The sequence below is a fragment of the Paroedura picta genome, chromosome 6 (assembly GCF_049243985.1).
Source record: "Paroedura picta isolate Pp20150507F chromosome 6, Ppicta_v3.0, whole genome shotgun sequence".
In the NCBI taxonomy this organism is placed as follows: Eukaryota; Metazoa; Chordata; class Lepidosauria; order Squamata; family Gekkonidae; genus Paroedura; species Paroedura picta.
Genome location: NC_135374.1, coordinates 91,257,562 through 91,283,741, shown reverse-complemented (window position 1 = coordinate 91,283,741; position 26,180 = coordinate 91,257,562). Strand labels below are relative to the sequence as shown.

At 41.1% G+C, this 26,180-nt stretch overlaps 1 protein-coding gene across 4 annotated transcripts in view; it reads left to right on the top strand.

The window, feature by feature from the left end:
- EDAR (ectodysplasin A receptor) overlaps positions 1-26,180 on the top strand; it is a 97,510-nt gene that overhangs the window by 49,357 nt on the left and 21,973 nt on the right. For 2 of the 4 annotated variants that reach the window (XM_077343634.1, XM_077343633.1), the window contains exons 2-3: positions 24,698-24,766; positions 25,201-25,323. In XM_077343634.1, the coding sequence (XP_077199749.1) occupies positions 24,716-24,766; positions 25,201-25,323 (174 nt within the window). In that variant the 5' untranslated portion in view covers positions 24,698-24,715. Of the gene's footprint in view, positions 1-16,413; positions 16,582-16,777; positions 19,696-24,697; positions 24,767-25,200; positions 25,324-26,180 lie in introns of those variants that run through there. The other 2 variants (XM_077343635.1, XM_077343637.1) reach the window with 2 other exon arrangements.

Below are 26,180 nucleotides of genomic sequence, written 5' to 3'. Positions count from 1 at the left end.
GCTGGTTAAAAAAAATCTATACTAAAATAAATTTCTCATGAAATGGAGACTTGCATTCATCTTGACAGGTGTTTTATCCTTGTTGTCAGAGTTTAAATATGCAAAGGCGTAAAGCACCGATGGCTTAAAGAACAAATAGCTGTATTAAGAAATGAAACAACTTTATAAATAAGAGAGGAGAAAAAGAGTCCTAAATGTCTAACAGTCCTTCATCTGAAAGCAACCAGGGAGGAAGTGTACTCAAAGGAGCAGGAACTCTCAAAATGAGTCAATGAGGACACAAAGGAGATCATTTGAAAAATGCCAGGAAGTTCCTAGATATCTTCTCTGGTGCCCCCCTGTAGGACATTCTTCATACCTGTTGAACCATGCACACTACAGATCTTGCATATTACAGGTGTCCTAGGACTTACTGGGAATGAAATCTAATCAGATGCTTGTTTGATAAAACATTTCTCTTTATGAGGACGAGAGTCTTGGGAAGGAAAGGCTTATATTTTGCATTTTGTAAACTCAGTGCGTAAAGAGATGTTGCACCCATTCACAGGGTCCAAGTCAAGGAGAGCGGGATCACTGATATTATGGGCACAATTGTCCTCCAGAACAGCAGTGTGCTTTCCACTATGACAGTGAAAGGTAATATTTTAGTAATGTGGAGATAATTGCACTTGGGGCACAGCAGGAAGGGGGCTGATCTCTTCCTCGGGTGAGAAGGAAGCCAGGTTTTACTTACATAGGCCTGCTTTTCATCTGCATAGCCTTATATTGGGTTATTTTTCTTTGCTGGGTTGAGTAAATTGGCCAGTATTTTGCCTTTGTTTGGAGGAAGTTCCTGCATTCTTAGGCTAGAGGTTTCTCTAGTTTAAGGAGACTTCCTCTAACTTAAGGGGCTCTTCTGTTGAAGGAGTACTTCATACTTGGTTTAGTGAAGTGGTAGCATAGAGGCCACTGACTTTTATTTATCTCTATCCTGATCTAGGGTGATAAACATACCTCCCTCCCCTATCACAACTTTAAAGAACCATACAACTATTTCATAATTGTCAGGGACTGGCCAGAGGTTTGTGGTATCAGACATATCAACAATTTGCTTATATTGGGATGTGAGACATAGAAAATGTGAGAAAATACATTTTCTCAACAATGAACAATGATGCTGTTGAAGCAGTTCTTAGTAATGTGTATGTAGGGTTGCCAGCTCTGAGAAAATACCTGGAGATTTTGGGATTGGAGCTAGGAGTGGGTGGGATTTGGGGTGGGGAACTTAGTGAGATATAACACTAAGGAGCTCACCCTCCAAAGCTGCCATTTTCTCCAGAGCAACTGATCTGTCCCTTGGAGATGAGCTATAAAACCAGGACCCACCTGGGGATTGACATCCCTATGGGTGTTCACTGTGTTCTGGGCCGGGATCCAGTGGAGAGTATCCAGTGGCAGGAGGGTTTTCACCTGATCAAACCCCCAAGGTGAGGATCCTTCCATCCACAGAACCATTCCATTGGATTTACATCTTTATTTGATAAGCTATCATAATGGGAGCATTTTATATTTGTGTACCGGAGAAGCCTAGCATTCTTAATTAAATCATGCACATTAAAAAGATTGCAAATACCCACTTGATTACTTACTGCACTTTGCTCTGCCGTTGAACACTTTAAAATCCTATTTCCAATTTTGCTGGTTTAAACCCTTTAAAAAGGAAAGGATGCAATAAGATTCAAATGCTTGCTATGGTTTGGTAAAGATTGAAATGGTTACTTAAAGGCCAAGAGTCCCTGTGGCTGCTTTCCACAACATTAATTTCCAAATTGTGTACCGAGCATGCTAATGTGCCATAAGAATGCCTAGAAAGATTGTGCCACTACATTCATCAACTTTATACTCTTTGGCATGGTGCTCACGAGGTCTCTGAGACAGCCTGTTTACAGATACCAGCCTCCAGGTGGGACTTGGGGATCACCCAGAATTACAGCTTATCTCCAGACTGCAGAAATCGATGCTTCGGTGGGTGGGTTCTATGCCTATCTCAAGTGCCTATCTTCCTAAAAGGGATCTGGTAACTCTAGTCCCCCTATCTGCCACCAGTGACCAATAGGGACCTGGCAGCCCTAAACCTGTTTAAACAGGGAATCCTAAAAACATCACAACCAACAGATTTTTTACTTCTTCATAGTCTACAGTTGCTGTGCCAAAAAGAGGGCAGAATTAATGTTAACAACTATTCTGTATCAAAAAGGCCCATTTCCTAGGAACTATTCTAGGAAACCTATATTTTGGTGTAAAAGTAAGGGCACTGAGAAAGGAGGAGGTTAATCCAACTTTATTTTGCAAAATAAAATATTAGACATCCAAAGCTTAGGGAACACTCTTTTCACAGATTTCCCTGTTTGACATAGGCCTTTGGGCAACATCTGTTTTTTGTGAGGTGAAAAATCTGAAGGGCCGGTTCACACATGCATATACACCACTTATTAAAAGATTTTTATTAAAAGATTATTTTCATTTTAATAACAAACAATAGTGATGTTATTTGTTATTTATATAAACCACATCACCAGCTAGGCGCCATACAAGGATTGAGTCAAAACAAACCAACCCTGCCTGCAGGCTTCTGCAAAATAAAAGACCAGAAGGAATTGTAGAAGGAAGAAGAGAGAAGAGACAGATTAGCGGTCAGAAACTCAAGAGAAGAGGCCCATGTTCAGATGCGGTTGCAAGGAAGATAGGGGTGGATGTCCAAAGGAGGCAGTGAGTTCCAGACAAAAACAGACACCAAGAGAAAAAAGGTAGAGACCTGAAACAAAGGTAACACCCAAGAACAAAGAGAACAAAAAGGAAGATACTGACAAGGAAGAGAAGGACCAGAACTCAGAGGTTAAAAGTCAGGCATAGCAATTCAAGTATGATCTCATAACTTGATGCTTGACCATCAAATGGATGAAAATACAATAGGATTTGCATTTTGCTGCATAGATTCTAGCCACTGTCACCATATATTCAAATATCTCTTCCAAAACTTTTAGTAGTGCTTTAGTCAATATCCCTGAAAGCATATTCTTAGCTTCCATTGGGAATTTAAATTTTAATATATCCTGCATTTCCCCATGTGTTTCCTACCAGTATCTTTTGGGTTTTTTTACAAGTCCACTACATATGGTAAAAGGTTCCATCTATATCTTGACATTTCCAACACTTCCTTTGTAGTTTTTGCCGACTTTCTCAATAACCTTTGGAGTAAGATACCATCTGAAAAACATTTTATACCAATTTTCTCTTAATGCCCGGCTGGCTGAGAATTTAATTTCTTTTTCCCATAACCATTCATATAGGTATTCACTCTCTAAAGTCCTGCATCCATTTAATCATATATTTTTTCACTTGTTCTTCTGTTTCTTATTGGAGTAATAGCTTATGTATCCATTGTGGCAAACAAACTTTTTGTTTTGTAATTAGCTGTTCGAACTCAGTCATTTCTCTTGGAGCTCCATCTTCTGTGTTGATAATCTTCTTTAGTCTTGAAACTGATTGGTGATACAGTAACTACAGAATATTGATTCCTTCTGTTATTCTGCCAGGGCTTGCATTTTCCTATAGCATTTATCCTATTGCCATACTTTAAGAAACCACTTTTATTTCTCATATTCTTATTGTGGCAAGCTGCTTTTTAATGGACTATGATAGTTCCCCTACACTTTCCTCTAAGGCTTCTAGTTGGAGCTGTGCAACAAAAGTAATACAGCTGGGCAAGGCATGCCAACAGTGTGTTTTGGCTTACATTTGGACATTTTGCAATAAAGGCTTGAATTTCCTTGGTTATTTTGGTATAGTTTGGCAAAGTTGGAGTATCTTGTATTCGGGATCTATTTCAGTTTTAAGATGTACCTTCATGGGACATTTGTGGGGTATCTAATATATATTTTATCTGACTAATTCTGGTGATGGTTGTTCCATGTTGGTTTTCCTGCCCACTAAACCAAAAGATGTACAGCATGATACCAGCTCATCTCAGTACTGTATTTTGGTATACTGCTTTCTGCACTTCTTGTGTATATTTTTATTTATTTTATTTATTTATACCTGTATTTATATCCCACCACTCCGAGAAGACTCATGGCAATTAACAATAAAAGAATCTTCCAATAAAAACCCCATACAATGAAAATCAATACAACAGGGGTGATGGACTAAAATCCCCTTCACTTCCAGGAGATGCATAATGCTGCAGGGAGTTTATAGGGGGTGGTGTAGATGTTAAACACCCGGGGGGGGGGGGGAGTCCAGATCTTAACTGCCCTGATATACTGCTTTTTTGCATTTCTTTGGTATACTGCTTCTGCACTTCTGGTGTACATTAAATGAAGCTGGAATATGAAGTGACTTCTGTTATGTCCTCTCATTAAAAGTTGTAAAATTATGTATGGCATAGAAAAAATGCACAGTGAGAATTTTTTCATCCCTCCTAAAGTTTATGTCTAGACATTTTATTTATAGTTAAGGTGATGGCAACTAGCATATATGACTTTAAAAAAAAATACACTAGGCTTGCCAATTCTGCTCCAGGAAGTATCTGGAGATTTTGGAGGTGGAGCATGAGGAGTGTGGGTTTTGGAATGGGAAGAACTTCAATGGAATACAAAACCATGGAGTTTACCAAAGTGACCATTTCCTCCAGGAGAACTGATCTCTGTCACCTGGAGATCAGTTGTAATAATAGAACCCCAGCCACCACCTGGAAGTTGGCAACTCTAAAGCACACTGATATATAACAGATTTATGGAGTGTGGCCTCCGGATTTCCCTGGAAGTGACACAACAACTTTGTGCTGATGGTACCCCACTAAGTCTCTGCCCAGCCCACACTCATGCCATAGGGTTGCCAAGCTCTGGGTGGTGGCTGGAGAGTTCCTGCTATTCTGTATTTCTAGAACATTGATTTTAAAAAGTATGTTTTTAACAATGGAACAAAACGAGCTGGAGAGAGTTCATAAATGGACCCAGATGATCATTACTCAAAACTACTGCAGTCATGCCAAAAGTATCAAATCATCTGGGATCAAAATGTCTTGGTCTCAGGTGTTGGGCCAGATCAATAGGTATAACTGGATCTCTTTCCTTCCTTCCATTTATCCTTATTATGTAGGTCACATGTTTATTAACTGCAAAAATTCAAAACAGACTAGAAAGCAATCTTTAAAACTGGACAGGACCTACTTGCTGGGTGGAAGAACTACACATGCTTTTTGCCATGTGGTTTACTCATCATTTCACATAGTTCCCCCCCCCCACACACACACACTAATTCTCACTGCTCTTTCATCACTGAAATTAGAAGCATGCCGCTACAGAGACCTACTGATGTGGCCAGAGAGGGAGGGTGAGAGACAGACAGAAAGAGATCTAGCAAACCTATAAAAGCAAAGGAAACAAAACTATTCAAGGAAGAATTTCTAAACAAAGTTGACACTTCAATGAAGGAATGAATTTTCAATATGAATGAATATCAGCTTGGTGTAGTGGTTAGGATTGCTGACTTCTAATCTGGCGAGCCAGGTTTGATTCCGCACTCCCCCACTGGCAATCAGCTGGGTGACCTTGGGCTCTCCACAGCACTGATAAAGCTGTTCTGACCGAGCGGCAATATCAGGGCTCTCTCAGCCTCACCCACCTCACAGGGTGTCTGTTGTGGGGTAAGGAAAGGGAAGGCGACTGTAAGCCCCTTTGAGACTCCTTCGAGTAGAGAAAAGCGGCATATAAGAACCAACTCTTCTTCCCCTTCTGTGGCTTCAAACCAGATTGAGCATTAAAAAACACAAACAATGAATACCAGTTATCAAATAATGAATATCAAATTATTTAAATGTTATAGAGAGAGTATGAAAGACAATTTATTTATTTAAAATACTATAATCTGTGACTCAAATGTCAGATATCATTAACTATCATATACTGTTAGAAAGAAAACATGGTTACACTTCCCTGTAAGTGCTGTTCATTGATGTCTTCAGTGCAGGCACACATGGGACTGCCTGAAAGCAGGCCTGCTGTGGAGAAGTTCACTACAAACTTCTAGAAAGCAAACCTGACTGCCCCCTCTCCCCTTTTCAGAGGAGCTTCAAGCTCTGTTCCTGCCCAAATGGTCATGTGATAAGCAGAAGGGGAAGCAATTTTCCCTTACTCCTCTTTCCACCACCACGAAGGTCAAAGAGATGCTCTGTGGCCCACAGCAGGGAAGGAGGAAGGGATGTGTGCCTGCCCATTGACACTTAATAAATTTAAGTTACTAATAAGTGTAACCATGTTTTCATCTCCATGTCTTCTGTGCAGTCCCACATAGGAGATTAGCAAGCTCACTTACCATGGAAGTGGGCATAGCCCAACAACTGTAGAGCAGTTTTTCTCACAGCAGCAGCACTCTTTGAGCTGACATCAATAAAATAATATTTGATAAATGTCAGCAGTGAGGACCTGTGTGACATGGTCAGCGTATCTGTCTATGACTAAATTAACCATGTGTTCAACTGGAATAGTTCCACATTGTGAAAGTGAGCCTGGCCACAGGAGAGGAGATCTGGGGCCAAAGGCAGTGTGATTCTTCTTGCCCCAGGAAGAGGTGGAAGAACCAGGAACCATGTTGTCTCCTTGGGCCAAAGAGGTGCCATTAAAATGTGATGGACTAGGTCTACACTGAAATTGTGAATGTTAGGTATTTCCCATTCAGGGTGTAGAGCTTAAGATCCTCTGTGAGGCACACTGGGGTTTGGCACTCAACAGTGTAATGTGGAATTGGCAGAGAGGTACAGTCCAAGCCATTATTTGAGTCCTGGGCCCATTCCACACACATAGGATAATGCATTTTCAATGTGCTTTGGCAGCTGGATTTTCCTGTACAGAACATGAAAATCTACTTCTAAAGTGCACTGAAAATGAATTCTCTATTTTGTGCAGGATAGGCCCTGGTCTGGGTGGACTTCTGGCATGCAAGGCCCTGCATGTTCTCTGTTAGAACTCACGCTGTTAGAACCCATGTGGGACTGCACAGAAGACTTGAAGATGAAAATACACTTTCACATACACTAGGTGAAATATTAAATGTTATACAATAAAAGCTGAAGCCTGAGCAGCTGCAGAAAGCTGGCATTCCCAAAGTGAATACAAGTTTCTATCCATGCACAGAATCTATACCCAGTTTCCAATCAAAGTGTACAATAATCAGTGAAAACCAATATCAAGTCTGCAAAAGAGATGTGTATGAAAATACTGTTTCTGTCCAGGGCATGCAGAAATATATGGTCTCCGTTGCCAGGAATGTATCAGAAACAATACAAAAGATATCCAATATAAACACAAGTGAGAGACAAAACAGCACTCAGGAATATTACTTACAAGGTTTCTTAACTAAACTAGAGATCTTGGCAGCATCTTCCAAAATTTTTTAAAATGGTATTATCAAAGACCTTTGAATCAATTAATGTTCTTCTATCTCTTTTTATCTTGTGTTTCAATAGCAGTAATCCTTACTTTTGAAATTAAGACCCAAATAAAAGGATTAACTTTGAATCCCAGTAATTCCCAAATGTTTCTTTAGCCGCTATTCTTCTGTAAACAGTAACAGTGAGTTTCGCCAGCTCATGTCAGAGTGGCAAAAAGATGTCTCGAATGTTCACAGAGAATTTCATATATGCAGAAACCACAAATAATTTTGCACTTCTCAGGATTCTTAGGGGAGAGGGAAGAGAACTCTGACAACACTATTTAGGGAAGGAAAGGGAAGACAACACTATTTCTTTTTAACCAAACCAGCAGAACAAGGCATCATGCTTTACAGGAAAGACTCAAATATATGTCATATTAGTAGATTCAAGTTTAGACATGAATTTTTCAAAATTCTTCAAGACAGGACATGGTTATCTACAAGTTCTGAGCACCCCAGTCATCTATAATCAAATATTGCTTGCAATTAGGTGAGTTCAGGATCCGTGCACACAGAAACAGAAGTGTCCTTAATCCCAATGAGGGGAAAAGGCAGCTGCAGAGCTAATTTATTAATTAGTTCAGCAGGTACCAAGTCCTTTAGAACAGTGGTCCCCAACTGCCGGGCGGGCTGCTGCTCCCTCTCCCTGCACCCCCCCTGTAGTGAGAAACTTCCCAAGCCACAAACAAATCGGCCGCCAAAGCCGCTGATTAGCTTGCAGCCCAGCAAGCTTCTTTTTGCGGGAGGAGGGGAGAGAGGGAAGCGCGGTCGCCGATGCAAATGCGCGTGCACAGCAGGTCCGCGCATGTGCGTTTGCGCCATGCGCAGCCACAAACGTGCATGTGCAGCAATTTCATGCATGAGCGCATGTGTGGCAGTTTCACGCATGCGTGGCAAATCCGCACATGTGCACTTGTGGTTGCGCATGCACAGACCTGCCACACATGCGCGTTTGCAAATGAGCAGCTGTGCATGCACGGCGCCCGGATCGCCCTTCCCCCCCCACCGGTCTGCAGCCTAAAAAAGGTTGTGGACCACTGCTTTAGAAGTTTAAAAATACTTCAAAGCCACAAGCTTGACTAAGCATCATAATTTAACTCAAAGAACACTATTTATGTTGACCCACTACTTAAGTATATTATTAGTTTTTCACATTTTCAAGTGACCTTGATTAACTCCATAAGAATTCTGTCTAATCCTATGTATTCCTTTTCCCCATGGTTATCTCAATATGTCAGTAATTTGGATAACTGACTTTGTACCATGCCTTTGTTGGTCTTTTGGGATCCAGTGGCATAAGATTTTGGGAGATTAGTGATTTTTTCTTCTCAGCTTTTGTCTTTTAAAAAATAGATCTTCCCTGCGAGGCAACAAAGTAGATCAGGGCTTTGTCCAATATGGGGACAGATGAACACTTCCATTCCCATCTGTTTTGCTGACCTTTCCACATATGCAAAGTTAGCCCAAAACAGCATGGAATAATGTAGGGTTCAACTGGTGGAGCTGGGCAGTAGTGAACAAGAAACTTTCTCTCCACTCATGTAGTCAAGGTCCTGAATGGCTTCTAATTATATATTTAAAACACTGGAAAGATCCTATCTAGTTCTCCCAGTGAGTCTTCTAGTTAAGCCCTAAGGTCTCACAAATTTCTGCCGCCACACATCCTGTCTTCCAGGAACACCCTCCCCCCTGAATAAAACCAAAACCCCCAGAAACAAGATTGTTAATCAATTCACTTGACACCAGAGTTTAAATGGAACTCCAACACAAACTCTTGAGCTCAAAGTTAAGACCCAGGGATAGAAATAAAGCAATCAGATGCCACAGGTTGATAAACAAATCTCACTTTCAAATTGGTAAGCATTCAAAAGTCTGGAGATACCTGCCAGCAGTATCCATATAAGTGCTTGGGAGTGTGTTGGGACACCAACATGTTAAGCTCAGATAAAACTACTATTTGTGTGAGTTGACAGTGTACACTGCAGCTGCCATGGCAACTCAAAGCACAGGGATGGCCTGTGTTGTTCTGATGATGGCATAGGTTCAGACTAATGTCACGTGAGTGGGGTTGGTTGTGAGCCCATCAGAGGCCCTGCACACTCCCATGGCACTCCTGTGGGGCTGCCTGCCAGTGTAAACTAACCTGAGGTTAGAGAGGAATGTTGACTGCAGTGGCTCCTTGGCACATTCATGCATGCAAGTCTTCCCTCCGAGTTGCAGCTGTCCTAAAAGGAACATACATACAGGTGTGAATCATCATAAAGAAAATGGCTAGCTCATAGTTAATTATCACAGCATACTGAAAACTAGCTAATCTATTCTAGGCCCTCCCAACAGCAGAAACTCGGCAGAGGATCTAACTCGAAGAATAACTGGGAAAGCTGCAGTAGGTTCCTCCTAATATTTCAAAAATATAATTAGAAGCTCCAGTTCCTATGTTGGTTGCATGGGGGAAGAGAATTCATTCTTGTTCCTGCATAGTTTCATCAGTTAAAAGGCGCTTGACATGAGATCCACATGTTTATTCCACTGAAATACACTTGGCAACTACAACAACAAAAAATCAAATAATGTAAAAAAAATGGAGCATGCATGGGCCATATTCTGCAAAAGAAATAATGTGCATATTGACTCTCCAGAGCTGGTTCCAGGTTTTGGGGGCCTTGGACAGACTGTTCTCATGTTCACCTTCCCTTCCTTTGCCCACCACCAAGTCCTCATGTGACCACTAGCCTGCACACCTCTCCAAATTGGTGACAAAATGATTTCTACATCCATAAAATGATAATAAATATCTGTGAATTATATATATCCCAGAGTGTGAGACTGGCTTATCCACATTATTGATGAAAGTCTATCGTTCAGATTTTTAACTGTGATAAGGCTGGGAACTGGTTTGTTCCAAGATATAAACATTTTCCCCTTCCTCCCTTCACAAGGCCTGTGGAAGCCACTCTGCCCCCCTTCACAAAGTGAGGCTGTAAGATCAAAAGTAATCCTTTGTTGTAGGGCTGCCAGTTTCCAGCTGGGAATGGATGCCCCAACCCTGTTTCCCAGTTTCCACAGCCACTACAACAGCTGGAAGGGTTAGCTTTTAAAATAGCCATTTAGCTTTAGCTCCAGTTAGCTTTTAAAATAGCCATTGACTAATGGTATTTTTTCACTTCTTGGAAAAACCTAGTGAATCAGTCCTCTCTAGAAATCTCTGAAATGCTCCAAATTCCTAGAATGGACTGACATCTCTTCTGTGTTTTCCCTGAAAGTGGCATAATGCTATTAACTGATGCCTCCCAAACTCTTGCTGATTGACAGCTATTTGCTGGTAACCCTACTTTGCTGGAAGGAAAAAAAAACTTGAATAGACAGAATCTTTGGGTACATATATACAGGTGAGAATTTAGCTCCTTACTGTTACTGCTGCTATGCCACACTTTCAGCACAATCCTAAACAGAGTTATGCCCTTCTAAATCCATTAAAGGCTACTCAGTTAAAATGGTGTAGCTCTACTAAGGATTGTGGTGACTACAGGGAATCATTTTCAACTGGGCTGAGTCCTACCACCTCCACATTTAGTTGAGCCCCAAGGCCCCGAAAAATGGTCCCCTTTCTACCGAGGAATGCACAATTTTAAGCAATGCACAATTTCTTACAAATGAATCCCATTCTTACAAGTCACATTACCGTAAATAGATTCACCAGTCAGAACATGCCAAGCATTTTAATATTTAGCAAAAGGAGCATGTATTGGATTTTCTAAACATTTGTTGTACTGACAAGTATGCATTTCCACTTTTTATTTAGTCCTACACCAAATTTGATTGACAGACATCTTTGGTTTGCAGACAAAAAAGAAAGAGAAAAAAAGATACCGCGCCACATCACAATGCCTCCAAGCAACAACCACCCATGTTGGCAGCCTATTAAATTGCTATAGCAATCTTGACAGCTCTCCAGATGAACATCAAACCTTCTCACAGTTCCTCCAGGGCTCAGGATGGGGGGGGGGGGAGGAGACCCTCAACAAATTTAATATTAAGAAGGGGGGAAATACCCTCCCAGCTTCATTACTCCTTTCAGCTTTGTAGCTAATTTAGAATCTATTGATCCTTGTGCCAATGCATCAGCCCTACTTGGGGGGGGGGGATGTTTTTGCTATCAAATTAGCATCTCTTGTTTGGCTAGCAAAACTGGTTATCACAACTGCACCTACAAACTGCATTTAGAGACTTGTGGTTGTTCATTGTGGGAGATTGTATATGACACTAACATATTTCCTGGGCCTTGAAGGGAGCTGAAATTATTTTAATCTCTGGACTAATTCTCCCCATGGATCCAACCACTTCGTTTTAGATCATTTGCTTGGGAGTGATATAAATGCAAATATGGCTCAGGTGCAGTGGCCTCTCTCCAATCCAGTTCCTCCATCTGGAGACCCCCCACTATCCCCTGCCATGCTAGGAGGCTGCCTACAGACACCTAGCAGTGAAATCAGCTCTAGCTTTGCCGTACTACCTGGGAATAATTATGTTCTGAGTATCTGGGAGAAATTTATTAAGCTGCCCTGGAGTTAGTCTTTAAAGGTTATATATCTACCCATAAAAGTGGCATTCAGGATCCTTGCATTAGTTGTTGGCTTTTTAAAAACATGATTGATGAGCAGCCAGGTGTGCCTGCTCTCTACATTCCTTGTTTGCCGCTATGGCTTGAGTTTTCCCTTCTGCGGGTCTGTGTCTCCAGTCTTTACCAGCCGTGATTTACTACCTGTTTAACAGCAGCCTAGTATTGCCTGAGAGGGTATTGCCTGACTTGTGCAATTAGGGGGGCACGTGACTCTTCTTAGCACAGCCAATTGCTTGCAGAGCTCCTACGTGGATTCTGCCTGCAGTCTGTGTGGCTTCGGATTCCTCAAGATCCTGCTCAGGCCTGTGAGCTGGCACAGGAACGGGATTAAGTGCTTTCACTACCACTGCAAGCCTATGCTATCTTTTTTTGCATCTCTTGCAAGTGCAGCTTGTTAAAAAGTGATCTCTTTGGTGCACCATCCACTGGCCACAACATGAACGAGCATGTCCTTGTACCTTCTGACTGTAGAATTCTAGTTTTATGCAATAGATTTAAGTACGGTGCAGTGGTTAGATTATCAGATTAAGATCAGAGAGACACCTCTGTCTCTCTCTCTCTCTCTCTCTCTCTCTCCCCCTCCCTCCCAGCCCAGTCTAATTCAAATGGTTGCTGTTGGGAGGATAAAAATTTAGGAGAGGAGAGGATTTGCCTATTAGAGAAGAAAGCAGGGAATAAATAAATTTTAAAAAGTACTATATTGTGTGTAAATCTGGAACAATTCAAACTTGTTAAACTGAAACATTCCGATTTAAATGGAGATACTAGCCACATTTTCCAATCAACATGTCCCACAAATGTCAACAAAAACAGTCCAAAGCTGTGAATACTTTTAAGTCAAAGGACACATCCATGCAGCTATGATTCTTCACAAGGGCTCAAATGCAGCAAGTTGGACAAGTCAACTTATATGCACAGAAGGCTCTCAACTGTCTAGAGTAGACAATACAGCCTCTGCTGGTCATCAAATCACCTGGCACTTGATCAACATGTATATTCAGTGAAGAAAAAACACGAATAATATATGATACAGATATGATATATGATACTATTTCCAGGATCAGATCTTGGTTTCCAAAATACAAAAGACTGCCATGGAAAGGGGAGAGCCAGGCATTACAGAGAGATAGCCCTTGACCCACTTTTAGGTCTGGACTCACAGGTTGGGAAACATTGCTCTGAACACCTTAAATCTAATTTAAAAAAAAATCCAGAGCCCTCTTCATCACATCTTTCAAAGGAAGCTCCTAGACTTTTTTCAAACTTCCCCTCAAGCAATAGTGTTGCTTTTTGACACTGAATCATATCATCAACATATCTGCATCATCTGGGACTCTGTGAAGCACTGGTTGCTTCATCAGTAAAAGAATATTTGCCTACTAATCACACCTGAGCAGCTCCTGCACAGCTGGAGCAACTTCCATAGAAACCCAACCCAATCACTGCTGCCCATTCCTGTGAGTCACTCCAAGGTTCTCTCCGTGACTCAGGAGTTACTGAAGGGTAAGTGGCTCCCATAGGCCTGGAAGAACAAGTAAAAGACTTCCAAGGTAGTTTGAAAATAGACAGCAGGTAAAGAATACTCAGAAAGAAACAAGAGGTGTCTTATGTCTTGTACTCATGTATACATGGTATACTGATAATAAAAATGTTAGGTCTCCCTAAGGAATTAAGTGATGAAGATGAAAGCCTGCATATTCTGCATTCTCAAAAAAAAAAAAAGAAGAAGAAGAAAACACACACACACACACACAAACACATACAAGCCAAATATTTTCCATCTCAAGACGCAAAGTTGCTAAGTTGCTGTAAGATTTGTCAGCTCATTTTAAGAGACTGTAGTCAAAATATTTCATAATATTTATGATTTAGTGAGAAAGTATTTTTTCCACATCTGTTTCTCATGGTGGTTCTCTCCAGAATGAAAATCACCAGATTTTTCATTGGAAGCAGAATTCCAACCAACTGGATCAGATAGATGAGTTCATCTGATTCAGAAATGATACAGAATGTTTCATACCTAGGAATGAAATACAGAAAACCAGTCCGCTGGGTATAGAAAGTGCCAATGCTTTTCAAGCTACACCTGTATATAGAAATCCCTCACTGGTACTTCTGAATAAAACAATACAGCATGGATAGAATCTTGGCAATGTCAGTACTGCCTTCATTCAAAACGTCCCTGCCAAAAACGGGGAAAAAGTAATAGTTGTAAAAAGCAGTGTTTCAGCTGGAAGTATATGAATCATAATGGCTCTTATGATGAGAAAACCTTGCATTTCTGGAATCTGATAATGACTCAGCTTTGAAGCTCTTGGCATTGTGGTGCAGCCTTTCAGTTAATTTACCATATTTTTTCTATTATTATAGGGGTGTTTCATGTGGGCACATCCAGCACATGGTAGCATTGTCCACAGTCAGAGTTATCTTCAGGATGGAAAAGAATAGAGCTTCCGCCTAGAGAACAGCATAGCATTGTAGGGCTCGTGGGAAAAGACAATAACGAGCCACCAAAGCATTTTACAGTAAGAACAAAATCTGTTCTTCTCCAAAATGAATATTAGAACAATTAGAAAACAAGAGCAATGTAGTTGAGCAACCAGGGACAGTGCAAGAATAATGTAAACTAGAATAGGATAATGAAGTATCAAATATACAACTCAAGTTACAGGACAAAAAACCCCCAAACCATCATTTCAAGAAATGCTTGATAATCCCCTCTCTCCTAGAGGCCAAAAGGGACAGGAGATGGAATTATATCCCTTCGATGCCATCATAAAAATGTCCTGTATGGCAAAGCCTGTGCAGTGCACAGAATACCTAAGTGTACAATGAGGCTTGTACGGAGAAGGGCGTTGATTTTTATTAGATTTTTAGACTACCCTCCTGACAAGCGGGCTCAGGGTTTTACAAGATCAAAAATATTACTTCAAGCTATGCCCAGAAACAAATTGACAGCCAATGGATTTTAACCAGGAATGGTGTATTGTGGTGAAAGTGTCTCATCCCGAACAATAACTGGGCAGCAGAATTTTGAACCAATTGGAGTTTCCAATAACATTTCTAAGTCAGCCTCATGTATGGCCTATTCCAGGGGTAGTCAACCTGTGGTCCTCCAGATGTCCATGGACTACAATTCCCATGAGCCCCTGCCAGCAATTGCTGGCAGGGGCTCATGGGAATTGTAGTCCATGTACATCTGGAGGACCACAGGTTGACTACCCCTGGCCTATTCTATTAGACAGATCTGAACATCACCACAACATGTGTAACAATGGTTGGAGCAGCCCTCCAAGGAAGGTTACAACTGGTGTATCCTAAAATGACAAAAGACACTCCTAGTCTCAGCAGCCATTTTTCCATTCAGGATCAAAGGCCACAAGTTGTGAACCTAATTCTGTCAAGGAGTACCAGCCTCTCCATGACCCCAAGCCATGACAGCTGACCCTCTAACTCAGACTTTCGTGATGGCTCTAGGGTTTCTTGATAGCCCTGGAAAGGGTGCCTGAATGGGTAGGAGTTAATTCATTTTTTACATTATTTTTTAAAAATTGTTAAACCTGAGAGCCAGTTTGGTGTAGTGGTTAGGAGCGCGGACTTCTAATCTGGCATGCCGGGTTCGATTCTGCGCTCCCCCACATGCAACCAGCTGGGTGACCTTGGGCTCGTCATGGCACTGATAAAAACTGTTCTGACCGGGCAGTGATATCAGCGCTCTCTCAGCCTTACCCACCCCACAGGGTGTCTGTTGTGGGGAGAGGAATGGGAAGGCAACTGTAAGCCGCTTTGAGCCTTCTTCGGGTAGGGAAAAGCGGCATATAAGAACCAACTCTTCTTCTTCTTCTTCTTTATTGGGTGATTTGACCATATACGGTCATGTTGGCCTACTCCCCCTCAATGGCCAATGATGTGCCTGGAAAGGGAGGGTCCCCAAGTGGACATGTACACTGCTATGCTTCCCAAACATATTCTGTATGATCATGCCACTTCTGGGGGATTTTGTACCCTGAAGAATGTTTCAGGGACTTCAGGGGTACAAAAAAGTTGAGAAACATTGCTCTATCCAATAGCACCTTCCTTCTTTTCTGGATACAGCTGCAGCTTCCGCCTAGCACTGTCCGATTAAGCTTCTTGAAGAGAGCTGTGTCAACTCTCCTGGAATATTCACAACTGCAGACATCCGTAGCGCCAGACCCACTTCCTCCCAGTAGCCTGGAAGGGCAAGTGCTGAGTATGCTAGCTGGGACATGTGTTCAGTGAGAAGAAGGCTTTTGCAGACTCTCAGATGATTTGGTGAGGTTTCTTGTTTATCAGAGCACCAGGCAAGGGCTGAGTGTACTCCTTGAACTGTGATAAGTCTCTCCACCATATGGGAAGCTGATATGTGCAAAATAAGCACTTGGAGCAATTTCACAGCACACAGTGCATTTCCTCCCCTCTACATTCAGCACCAGACTTCCATATCTGCAAAGCAGCCTTCTCTATAGAAGGTAAGTTTATACATTGCATTTAGGTAGGTAGGTAGGTAGGTAGGCAGGCATTTTCCCCCCAGTGTAGGGCCCAAAGTAGCTTACAATACAAAACCATTTAATAGAAGTAGTGGAAAGGAAGGCTTCTGAATACAAAGCAGGTCTTCCTCTTGGGGGATTGGGGGTTTGGCATGGCTCTGCTTCTAGACAGCTTCATCTGATGCTACTCCAAAAACATTTTCTTTAATTTCTGAAACTACAATTAGCTGTAGATAGCTTGTCTTGTAAATATAGGTTTATTCAGTTGTTGAGAAATGCACTGCCTATCAGCTCTTTTGGAAAGGTGCACCAGGCTTGCAGAGAGAAGAAGACACCCTTTGGAGAGAATTAGCAATCTGAAACTTGTAAATAGTCACCCATTCAAATCTTGACAAAGGTGGCAATGAAATTCAGGCACCAAACATATCACTTTTGTGCATAGCTTTAACATACCTACCAGACAGCCTTGGCTCCCTAGAATGAAAAATAGACCTAATATTATTCAACAGAGGTTTTGTGGGGGCAAAAGAGAGAGAGAGAGAGGTCATAAATCATTTGAACAACAAAAGCACATACATATAATAGAAACAAGAAGTCTTTCCCTTCGTACTGATTTTCTGACAACACAGAGGAGTAGGGGAGAGAAAAAGCAAGAGAAGGATAAGATAAGAGCTAAACAAAGACCAGAGAAAGAGCAAAGTGTGCTGTAATTCTGGTCATAATGGAATAGGAAATGAAAATTAAGAGCAAATGAATTTGTGCTCTAGCTGCTTGCCATTGACCGTTTTTGCACTGGGAACTTTACTGCCCCAGCTCTCGTGCAGGAGCAAAAAACGGGGCGGATGAGGTGCACCGGGCCAAATGCTCCCCCATGTGGGTGCAGGAAGAGGTGGGGCAACCTGCTATGACTAAAATTCCAGCCTGCAGCCCGTCATGAAGCCTCCAGTGCGTAAATGGTCATATTGAGGGAACCAACCAACAACTCATCACAAGCTAATTGAGAGAGTGAGATAGAAGGAGGAGAGTTATTCTCCTTATTCCAGAAACCTCTTATGCCTCCAAACAGAGCCTGGCCTTATGCTCAAAGAACCATGCATATGTATGTATGTATTCTGAAATTTCATTTAAACCACTGGGTTTTGCTATTCACAACTAATTTTTCCTACTGATTATATGAATGAAGAATAGACCAGTGTGGTGTAATAGTGGTTAACAGCAGCCAAAGCTAATCTAGAGAGCCAAGACTGATTCTCCACCCCTCCACATGAAGCCTGCTGGGTGACCTTGGGCCAATCACAGCTCTCTCAGAGCTCTCTCAGCCCCACCTACCTCACAAAGGGCCTGTTGTGGGGAGAGGAAAGAAAGACTACTGTAAACTGCTCTTGAGACCCCTTAGGGTAGAGAAAAGCAGGACATAAAACCCTGCTCTTCTTCTAGACACTATAACGGCAGTATTTCAACAATGTTTTAAAAAGAAAAAAATCTTAATAATTAATACAGTTTTTCACAAAGAAAGTTATGCATGTTAAGCCAACAAAAGCTTTAAAGCATTGCTAAGTAAATCACACAGAATGCATTAAGCATAAAACCATAATCTAAATTTACAAGAAGAAAAAAATCTTCAAAGCAATTGATATTTTCAAATAATTAATGACTGTGTTTGGCCAAAAAGAATTTATCTTTGAAGTAGATCTATCACTATCAGAGTTTTTATTAACATAAAGTCTGCTCTATGTGCTAACTCTCCTAGATAAATATACCAAGCTACTACTAGAAAGATGCTTTACACATAGGATTGCCATGTTACCTGGTCAATTGGACTTCATACAAAATTTTCACAACACCCCAGACCATTTAGCCCATTAGCTGGTCTAGATTCTCAGCTTCCTTAAAAAATAATAATAATATATACAGACCTTAGGGCTGGCTGCAAAAGGCAAATTGTATAGGCAGTATGTTCTGCCTAACGTATACAGAGGAAACTAGGCAATTGTGCATTCATATTCTACTCAAGGTGAGGGAAATATTAGCTTTGATTGACATATAGGCCACCACCTGATCTTGCCTGAGTTAAGGATCGCCAGCTGTTAATAGATTCATTTATGTTTTCAGCTTCTTAGGCTTTAATTGGCTACTAAATAGGGCTGCCTGACTGCCTGGAGGCAGCTTAGGGGTGGGGCCAAGAGAGTGCATGGTATTATGTGTGCCATGGCATCACTTCTGGGAGAACGCACAAACTGGAACTGACATCATGCCACTTTAGGAATTGCCAAAAACTCTATAGCAAAAGGGCTATGTGATGACACGTCCAGATTTTCTTCAAAAATGACATCATGCCACGGGTGATGCTGTGGCAGTAGGCAACAAAAGATGCCAGTGGGTGGCCACCCACTGCAGCCAGAGACCTGGCAACTCTACCACTTAAATTACTAATAATTTTAAGGAAAAATATACTTAATTATTATTTTCAAATTAATGTAGCTTTTGCATGTTAGAAATATAGATGGGCCGTATTTATCAGTGTCTTCCTTGGTTCTTTCCATAAGCAGAAAATCATTGTGGTGCTCGCTGTTCCGGATGCATGTTTAAAACAAAATCAGAATGAGTAACTTTGTCGTGTTAAGTTCCAAGATCAATATTATTGTCTGTTGTCGGGAGATATTTGACATAGGTAAGGCTGCAATGCTAGGCAGAAATGTTTGGACGTTAGCCCTATTGCACAAGATCTGGGTTAGAGTTGACAGCTGTGGCCCTATTTGTTCTTCACGGATGGCAAGTGTCATGGAAATCCATGGGCCCCTCCCTGAAACCAACAGGAGGGATGCACAGAAGAGTAGCCTCAAGCCTACTCCAGCTGATTACATGGAGATTAATAATCAGGACTAAACACTACAAGTGGGTGTGTGATGGTTCTTCAACAAACAAGAACCTCCTACATGAGAAGTTCTGCCTGCATATTAACTGAAGAAATGCAGAGCCCTGAGCAGTAGAGAAGGAGGCAGGAGCCCTTGAGGAACAGGCTTGGAGCACAGCTGCAGCAAAGTATGTCTGGCACTGCCAAGAAGGGAGAGAGTCTGGCTGTGGAGGATCTGCAGGGTGAGTAGAAGCAGCTCAGGAATGCCTGCGGGAAACACCCGAGACACCACATAGCTGCTGCTCTTCCACTTGCCTGCAGGGAAAGAAAGGGAGCTTGTTTTCATTTTATTTTTACATGCAAATGTGTCAGAGACATTCGGGGGGGGGGAATAAAACTTTTAAAAGAAATTAAATAAGATACACTTTTGCTTAGAATTGCCAGAGTATGGACAGATTGTAATGAGAATACGGCATTATATTAAATGTGATGTGGAACCAGAATAAGAATTCTGCTTTCAGATAATTGTGGAAAGGGCTCCCATTTCTCCTCTCTGTTTGTGGGACGGCTGCCAGCTCTAGGTTGGGAAAGTCCTGGACATTTTGAGGGTGGGCTGGGGAGGAAACTCAGGTTGGTATAATGCAGAAAGTCCATCTCCCAAAGCAAACATTTCTTCCAAGGGAACTGGTCCCTCTCAGCTGGAGGTTAATTGTAATTCTGGGACATTCCCCAGGCCCCATCTGAGTGCTGGCAACCTTAATAGGTCTGGGCAATTTATTTCCCATTTTTATTTCTGCAAGACCCAGTCTTTGGAGGCACGATCCTCTAAGGTCCAGTCCAGCCAAAGGGAAACACCACAAATATTGTAAATCCACCCCCCCCTCCCAAATGAATGGGGCTGAAACATCAGTTGGCCTGTGTTCTAAAGAAACAAAGTTGCTTTCTTGCCTTTCCACTTTCCATATAGCAACTTGTCTGAGCTAGCCTTCTTGCTAGAAGGAATATATTAGTTCACTGCTTGATAGTAAAGCATAATCATTGCCTAAACAATTTAGAACTTTAAAATTGGTGAGGGAGAAACGAGAGAGGCTTTATTTGGTTGAGCATTGTATTACATGTACACAATGACGGCATTTGAACTGGAGATTCAGGAAAAGCTCTTAGTGTTACACGGACTTGAAAACTGATTTTTTAAAGGAAGGTACTTAATGTGTTCTACAGGAACCACACGGTTACAGCCACGCCTCATTCATCTGAGATATTTAATTTTCTCAATCCCTGCAGCGTGTTCCGTGTTGCAGCAGAAACACAAGTTTTTCCGTTATGCTACAGGGCAAGATTTTTAACTCTTTCTTCAAACAATCGGGGGGGAGGACCTGTAAAAACATCAGACCTGTAAAAATATCTTATACTCTCCATCGTCATAAGGACTGGTTTGATTAAGACTGCAGAAAGGCCAAAATCCAAGTTAAGTTCAGATATAGGCTTTTTAGAAAAAGAAAAAAAAGCCTTACGGTGAGATGCTTGCTTCCTCAATCTAAAAGGAAAATAAAAATATGTTTAAAAAGAAGGATCAGGCTATGACATCCTTACAGGGGAAAATAATTGCAGCTGCTGAAGAAAAATTAGATATATCTCTTTGGCATCTTATCACTCCCTTACTAAAGCCCAGAGGTGCTATCATAACCCCTATTCCAGCAGTTATCTGGTAAAACTACTTTGGAAATCTCTACGAGAAACAGGATGTTGAATCCAACTTAGGTGATCAACTGTCAACAGCTCTCACACTGGGAACCTGTAACCTGTCAGGAGGTACTTGAACTAATCGATGCACTAAAACCTGGAAAATCCCCTTGGACTTGATGCTTTCCTTTCTGATCTTTTGAAAGTACTAGCATAAATCATGAAGGGATCATACAGATTTATGGAAAATAGTGCTGATCACACCTATATATTAAAAAGGTGATAAGATGGATTAAAAAAATCACTGAACAATTAGTGTCTGGCAGTGGTCAGCAATCCTTATGCAACCTTTCTACAAAGGAAACTGTTTAGCTGAATGGATCAAGAGAAAGACAAAGATTATGAGCAAGTGGGTTTTAAAAGAGGCCATACTTATATAAACCATTGGCCTCTTCGATAAAAAAATACTCGTTCACTACCCATGGACTTTTGGATTCAGGATTTATTGATTTAAGAACTGTTTTTTATTCTGTGTCCCAGGCTCATTTATGGAACAAGCTTTACGTTACACGTTTCCTTGCTGGTCTTTGTGGAACAGAGTTGTGGATTACAAAAACACTCTGTTGAGGTCACAGAGGCCTATGAATCACTTAACAGAGAAGAAAAGATCATTACTTTCAGAAAAACTTCTCAAAAAGGACTGGGACGTTTTATGTTAAGATGCTAGAAGAAGATGTTCCCACTCTAGGTAATCTCCTTTGTCTTACACCTATGACTCACCCTAGGCCAGGGAAAATCGCTTCCCCCACCTCCATAGATAGACCCATTAACATGATGGTTCCTTTTGTATAGACCCATTAATGCCCATCTCTGGACCTGGCTAGACCATTTCACAACTTCCAACCCATGGAAAATTCCATTATGCATCTACCATGCCCCTATCATGCCTCCACCACAAGCTCAACACAACCCCCCCCCCCCCAAAAACCTATATAACTATGTCAAGCCAAAGTGTCTTCTGATTCGGATCCATTCAGAACACCTGACATGTTGCTAGCTGGTGATGTTGCTCTCTGACCTCTCTGCTATCCAGGACTGGTAAATATACCTACTGCAACTCTCTTCCCCCTTTATTTTCCTATCTGCTCGAATGTCAGCATGCTAGATACATTGTTGCCTATTCCTTTTTGTTATTATCCTTCCAATAAAGATTGTTATTATTTTACTATAACTATCTGTTGTCTGCCTTGAGTTTTAAAGGGTGTAATTACCTCGTAAACATTAGCAAATGATCCTTAATGCTATGTTACCAAACCTCTCGCAAAGCAATTCCCCACTGCTCAATATACACATGTCTTGGGACATGTATATGTGTTTCTGGTAACAGAATATATTTGAACCCTTCAGATGTTCATAAATTAAGATTATTTAAGTAATTACAGCAAAACTTGCACAACTGACGTAGCTAAATTCAGCTTTGTCGTTATTTCCAATCCTTAATTGCTCCTTGATGTATCTCTTATGGCTATTAAGCCTGGCTAAAGTATGAGACTAAGCAAATCAAATTGTATCACAAAGTAGATGAGTATTTTTCTACATTGAGTAGTTTTGTTCAGTTCCATGCATCTTCAGATACAATTTACCATATATATTCGCATATAAGCCGAGTTTTTCAGCCCTTTTTTAAAGCTGAAATAGCCCCCCCCCCCGCCGGGGCTTATATGCGGGTATTAAAAAACATCTTCCAGACAAGACTGGAGGGTGGGGGTGGGAGACAAGTATAATTGCCTGAAGAAGCAGAGGCAGGAACAGCAGAGACACAGCAAGCCTGGGAGGGAAAGAGCAATCTCCACCTTCCCCCCCCCTCACTGCCTTAACGAGGTCAGCACAAGGCTAACACGTATTGCAGGAAGCTCTGCAGCCTCTGTCTCAGATGGAGAACAGAAAGCAGAAGGAGGAAACGCTCCTAGAGGAAGGAATAAAGGCAAGAGGGGTCAGAGGGAAAGAGGAGGGAGGAGGAGGATCGGAAGAAAAGGGGGGGTGGAAATCCTGCCCAAAACAGGGGGGAGGGGAAGAAAGGAGAAAAAACCACTATCCAAACACTACCCACAGCTTATATGTGAGTCAAAAAGTTTTTCCAGCATTTTGTGGTGTAATTGGGTGCCTTGGCTTATATGCGAGTATATATGGTAAGTGTGTATATTATCTTCTGGACACCACACAGAACAGCAGAGGTGTATTCTCTTCACTTTTCCATAGCATCAGATAGTTGTTTGTAAACTAAAGGGATACTTCAGAAATGCTTATCTCACTCTTAATTGCACTTTATTACTGAATCATAGTTCATACAAGAGATGTGAGGATCTCACTACATTCTGTGAGATGCATGAGAATATATACAGGCTGAGAGAGGGCTTCAGTAAGGGTGGCACTTTGGAGAATATTCTAGTTGGGGGGGCTCAAAGAGATATATTTGGATACATTTTATTAGTGTGGGAGTCTCTTCATTCATATTGTTTACCACCTTATAGTCCCCATTGTTACATCACATGAGTGGATTCAAATATTAGACCACTGAAGAAGGCACCAAGGGGGGTTGAAATGTGTTTGGTTTTGTGGTTTCTTGTAATTTATCCATGTGTCAAAATGTTTTGGATTTGTGCAATGGTGCGTGGTATATGTTGATGTTTTTAAGTTTTAAAAGTGCACATATATTGAAATAAATATTTGCATTTTAATATTGAATATATATTCTGCTGCTGCTCAACCTTTCAGGTTCCTAGCTTGTGTATACAGTTTGGGTTACTTTGTTCCCTATTTTTTTGTTTCAGAGTTATCTGCCCAACCACTGGTTATCATTTTCTTTTCTTTGCTGGTGACTCACCACCCCTTCTGCAATTGCTAGCTCTCCTTCAGACAAAATTAAATACAAATAATTAACAGTAATATACATTAATTCATTTTCTTCTCCTTGCCAATCCTTTCAGCAACCAATAAAGAACCTTGAGACTATAAGTTTTTAACCGGAAATTAATAGACTCATTGCCACACACACAAAATCCCAAATTGATTTGAATGCAGATTAAAAATGTAAAAGGATTTGCAACCAGGTATGCATAGCTCCTACAAACTCCAAAACAATGTTGGTACACCTTCTCATGTTCCTCCCAAATACGTTTAAGGCTTTAGAAAAAGAAACAGCGATCGGCTAAGAACTCCACAGGCATAACACAACTGTGGCAAGCTAGAGGAGAGATGTTAGAGACATAATTTGACATAATTTTACATAAGGAGTATGCAAGAAAAACCAAAACAAAGAGGGAGTAAGACTCTTAGAACTGGAAGCTGTGCACAGAGCAGCTAAAAGTGAGCACGGAAATTAATGAATGAAAATCCCATTGGATTAAGAAATGGAGGTGGATAATTGAACAGGGATATGTGCTTGGGCAGTGCATGCCTGTGAAATCTGAAGTGGCAGACAAACAGGAATCAAAGTATCAAAGTTTAGTAAGGTGGCTGAATGTGGTATTTTTCTTGTACTAACTCATCTTTCCGTTTCAGATAAATCACCAGGATAATATGGTACGCCTGGGAGAATGTAAATGGACTCAAATGTTCCCTTTTCTCATGGTAGGTATTTACCTAAATTAAATAGGGCTGTTATTTTTAAAAATAAAATTCATAATCTACTTAACCTGTGCTAAAATTCGTTACCCAACTGTTTCAGAGTAAGCCTGATTGAGATTCACACACTTTTATAAAAATATTTGCATCCATCCACTTACCATTTTGAAGAAGTGGAGAGTCTCTGGAAACTAATTTGCCTGTTATTCTTCCTATTCCTTTAAGCCAATTTGTGTGTCCAGTAACATATTTTCTACTTTTACTGCAGTCTTGTATTATTGAAATGTACATGCAGTTTTGTGTATAATTCTTCCCATGAGCATCTGTCCAATAAAAACGAGTGATTCTACTTTCCAGGATATCTTGATTTTGCAGATATGTTATATGCATCATGGCATAACTGCATTGTGAAAATAACCAATATTTACCTCTGGTAACAGGTGTCACTTGTGTATTCTGCTCATGCTGAGTATTCAAACTGTGGTGAAAATGAATACTACAACCAGACAACTGGAACATGTCATGAATGTCCACAATGTGAACCTGGAGAAGAACCGTACATGGTAAAGTAAAATATTCTTAGGACACCTTATTCTAAGGATGCTAATCTGAAAATTCATGCTGCCCAAGACATTATTAACTAAATTCCAAACAGTATGGCATTTGCTTATTGAAATTTAGTTTAAAAACTACTGTTTCCCTTTCCCTTTCCTATATACCAAATTTGAGTGGGGCAAATTTGGGTACTATGCCACACAAATGTGAATCACATTTGTTTAAACATGATTCATAGATCAGGCCGACACACACGTGCACATACATTCCAGCTCTACAATGTCAGTGAAGAAAATTATTTCATTTCTCAGGCTTCTAAGCCTCCAAGTCCTTAGGAAAATGGCTGCTGTATTCCAGTCACAAGATTTAAAAATGCCATTGTGTTCCAAGTGAAATCTTTAAGCCAGCTGGCAGAAGCAGCCAAGCAAGCCGTGATTCCCTCTGAGGGACTTTCAGATAATCATATTGCATCAGAACTATCATTTGGCCTATTCTCTGTAACCTAGGGCTACCCTTCTATTTTAAGAGGAGCCATATTTTGTATTGAGCAAAGTTGAAAGGCCAACAACAATTCAGGTCCACCGATATCTACGGAAGCCAAGATGGAGGCTTCTTAACATTTTCTTCCCAGTCTTATTGGATGCAGACACTCTGCCCCTTTTTTTTTTTTTTGCTTTACATATCTCAGTTGTTCACTCCTGTTTGTCTTTGTCTTGGTTTGCATATGAGAAGCAGCAGCTAAGTATTTAAGGGGAAAACTTTTGACAGAGCCTCAGTTTCACATTTTGTTCACTACTGAGTTTGGAAACAATACAGCAGAAAGGTCTGAGGGAGGCCTTAGAAATGCAAGGCATTCTCTTTCTCC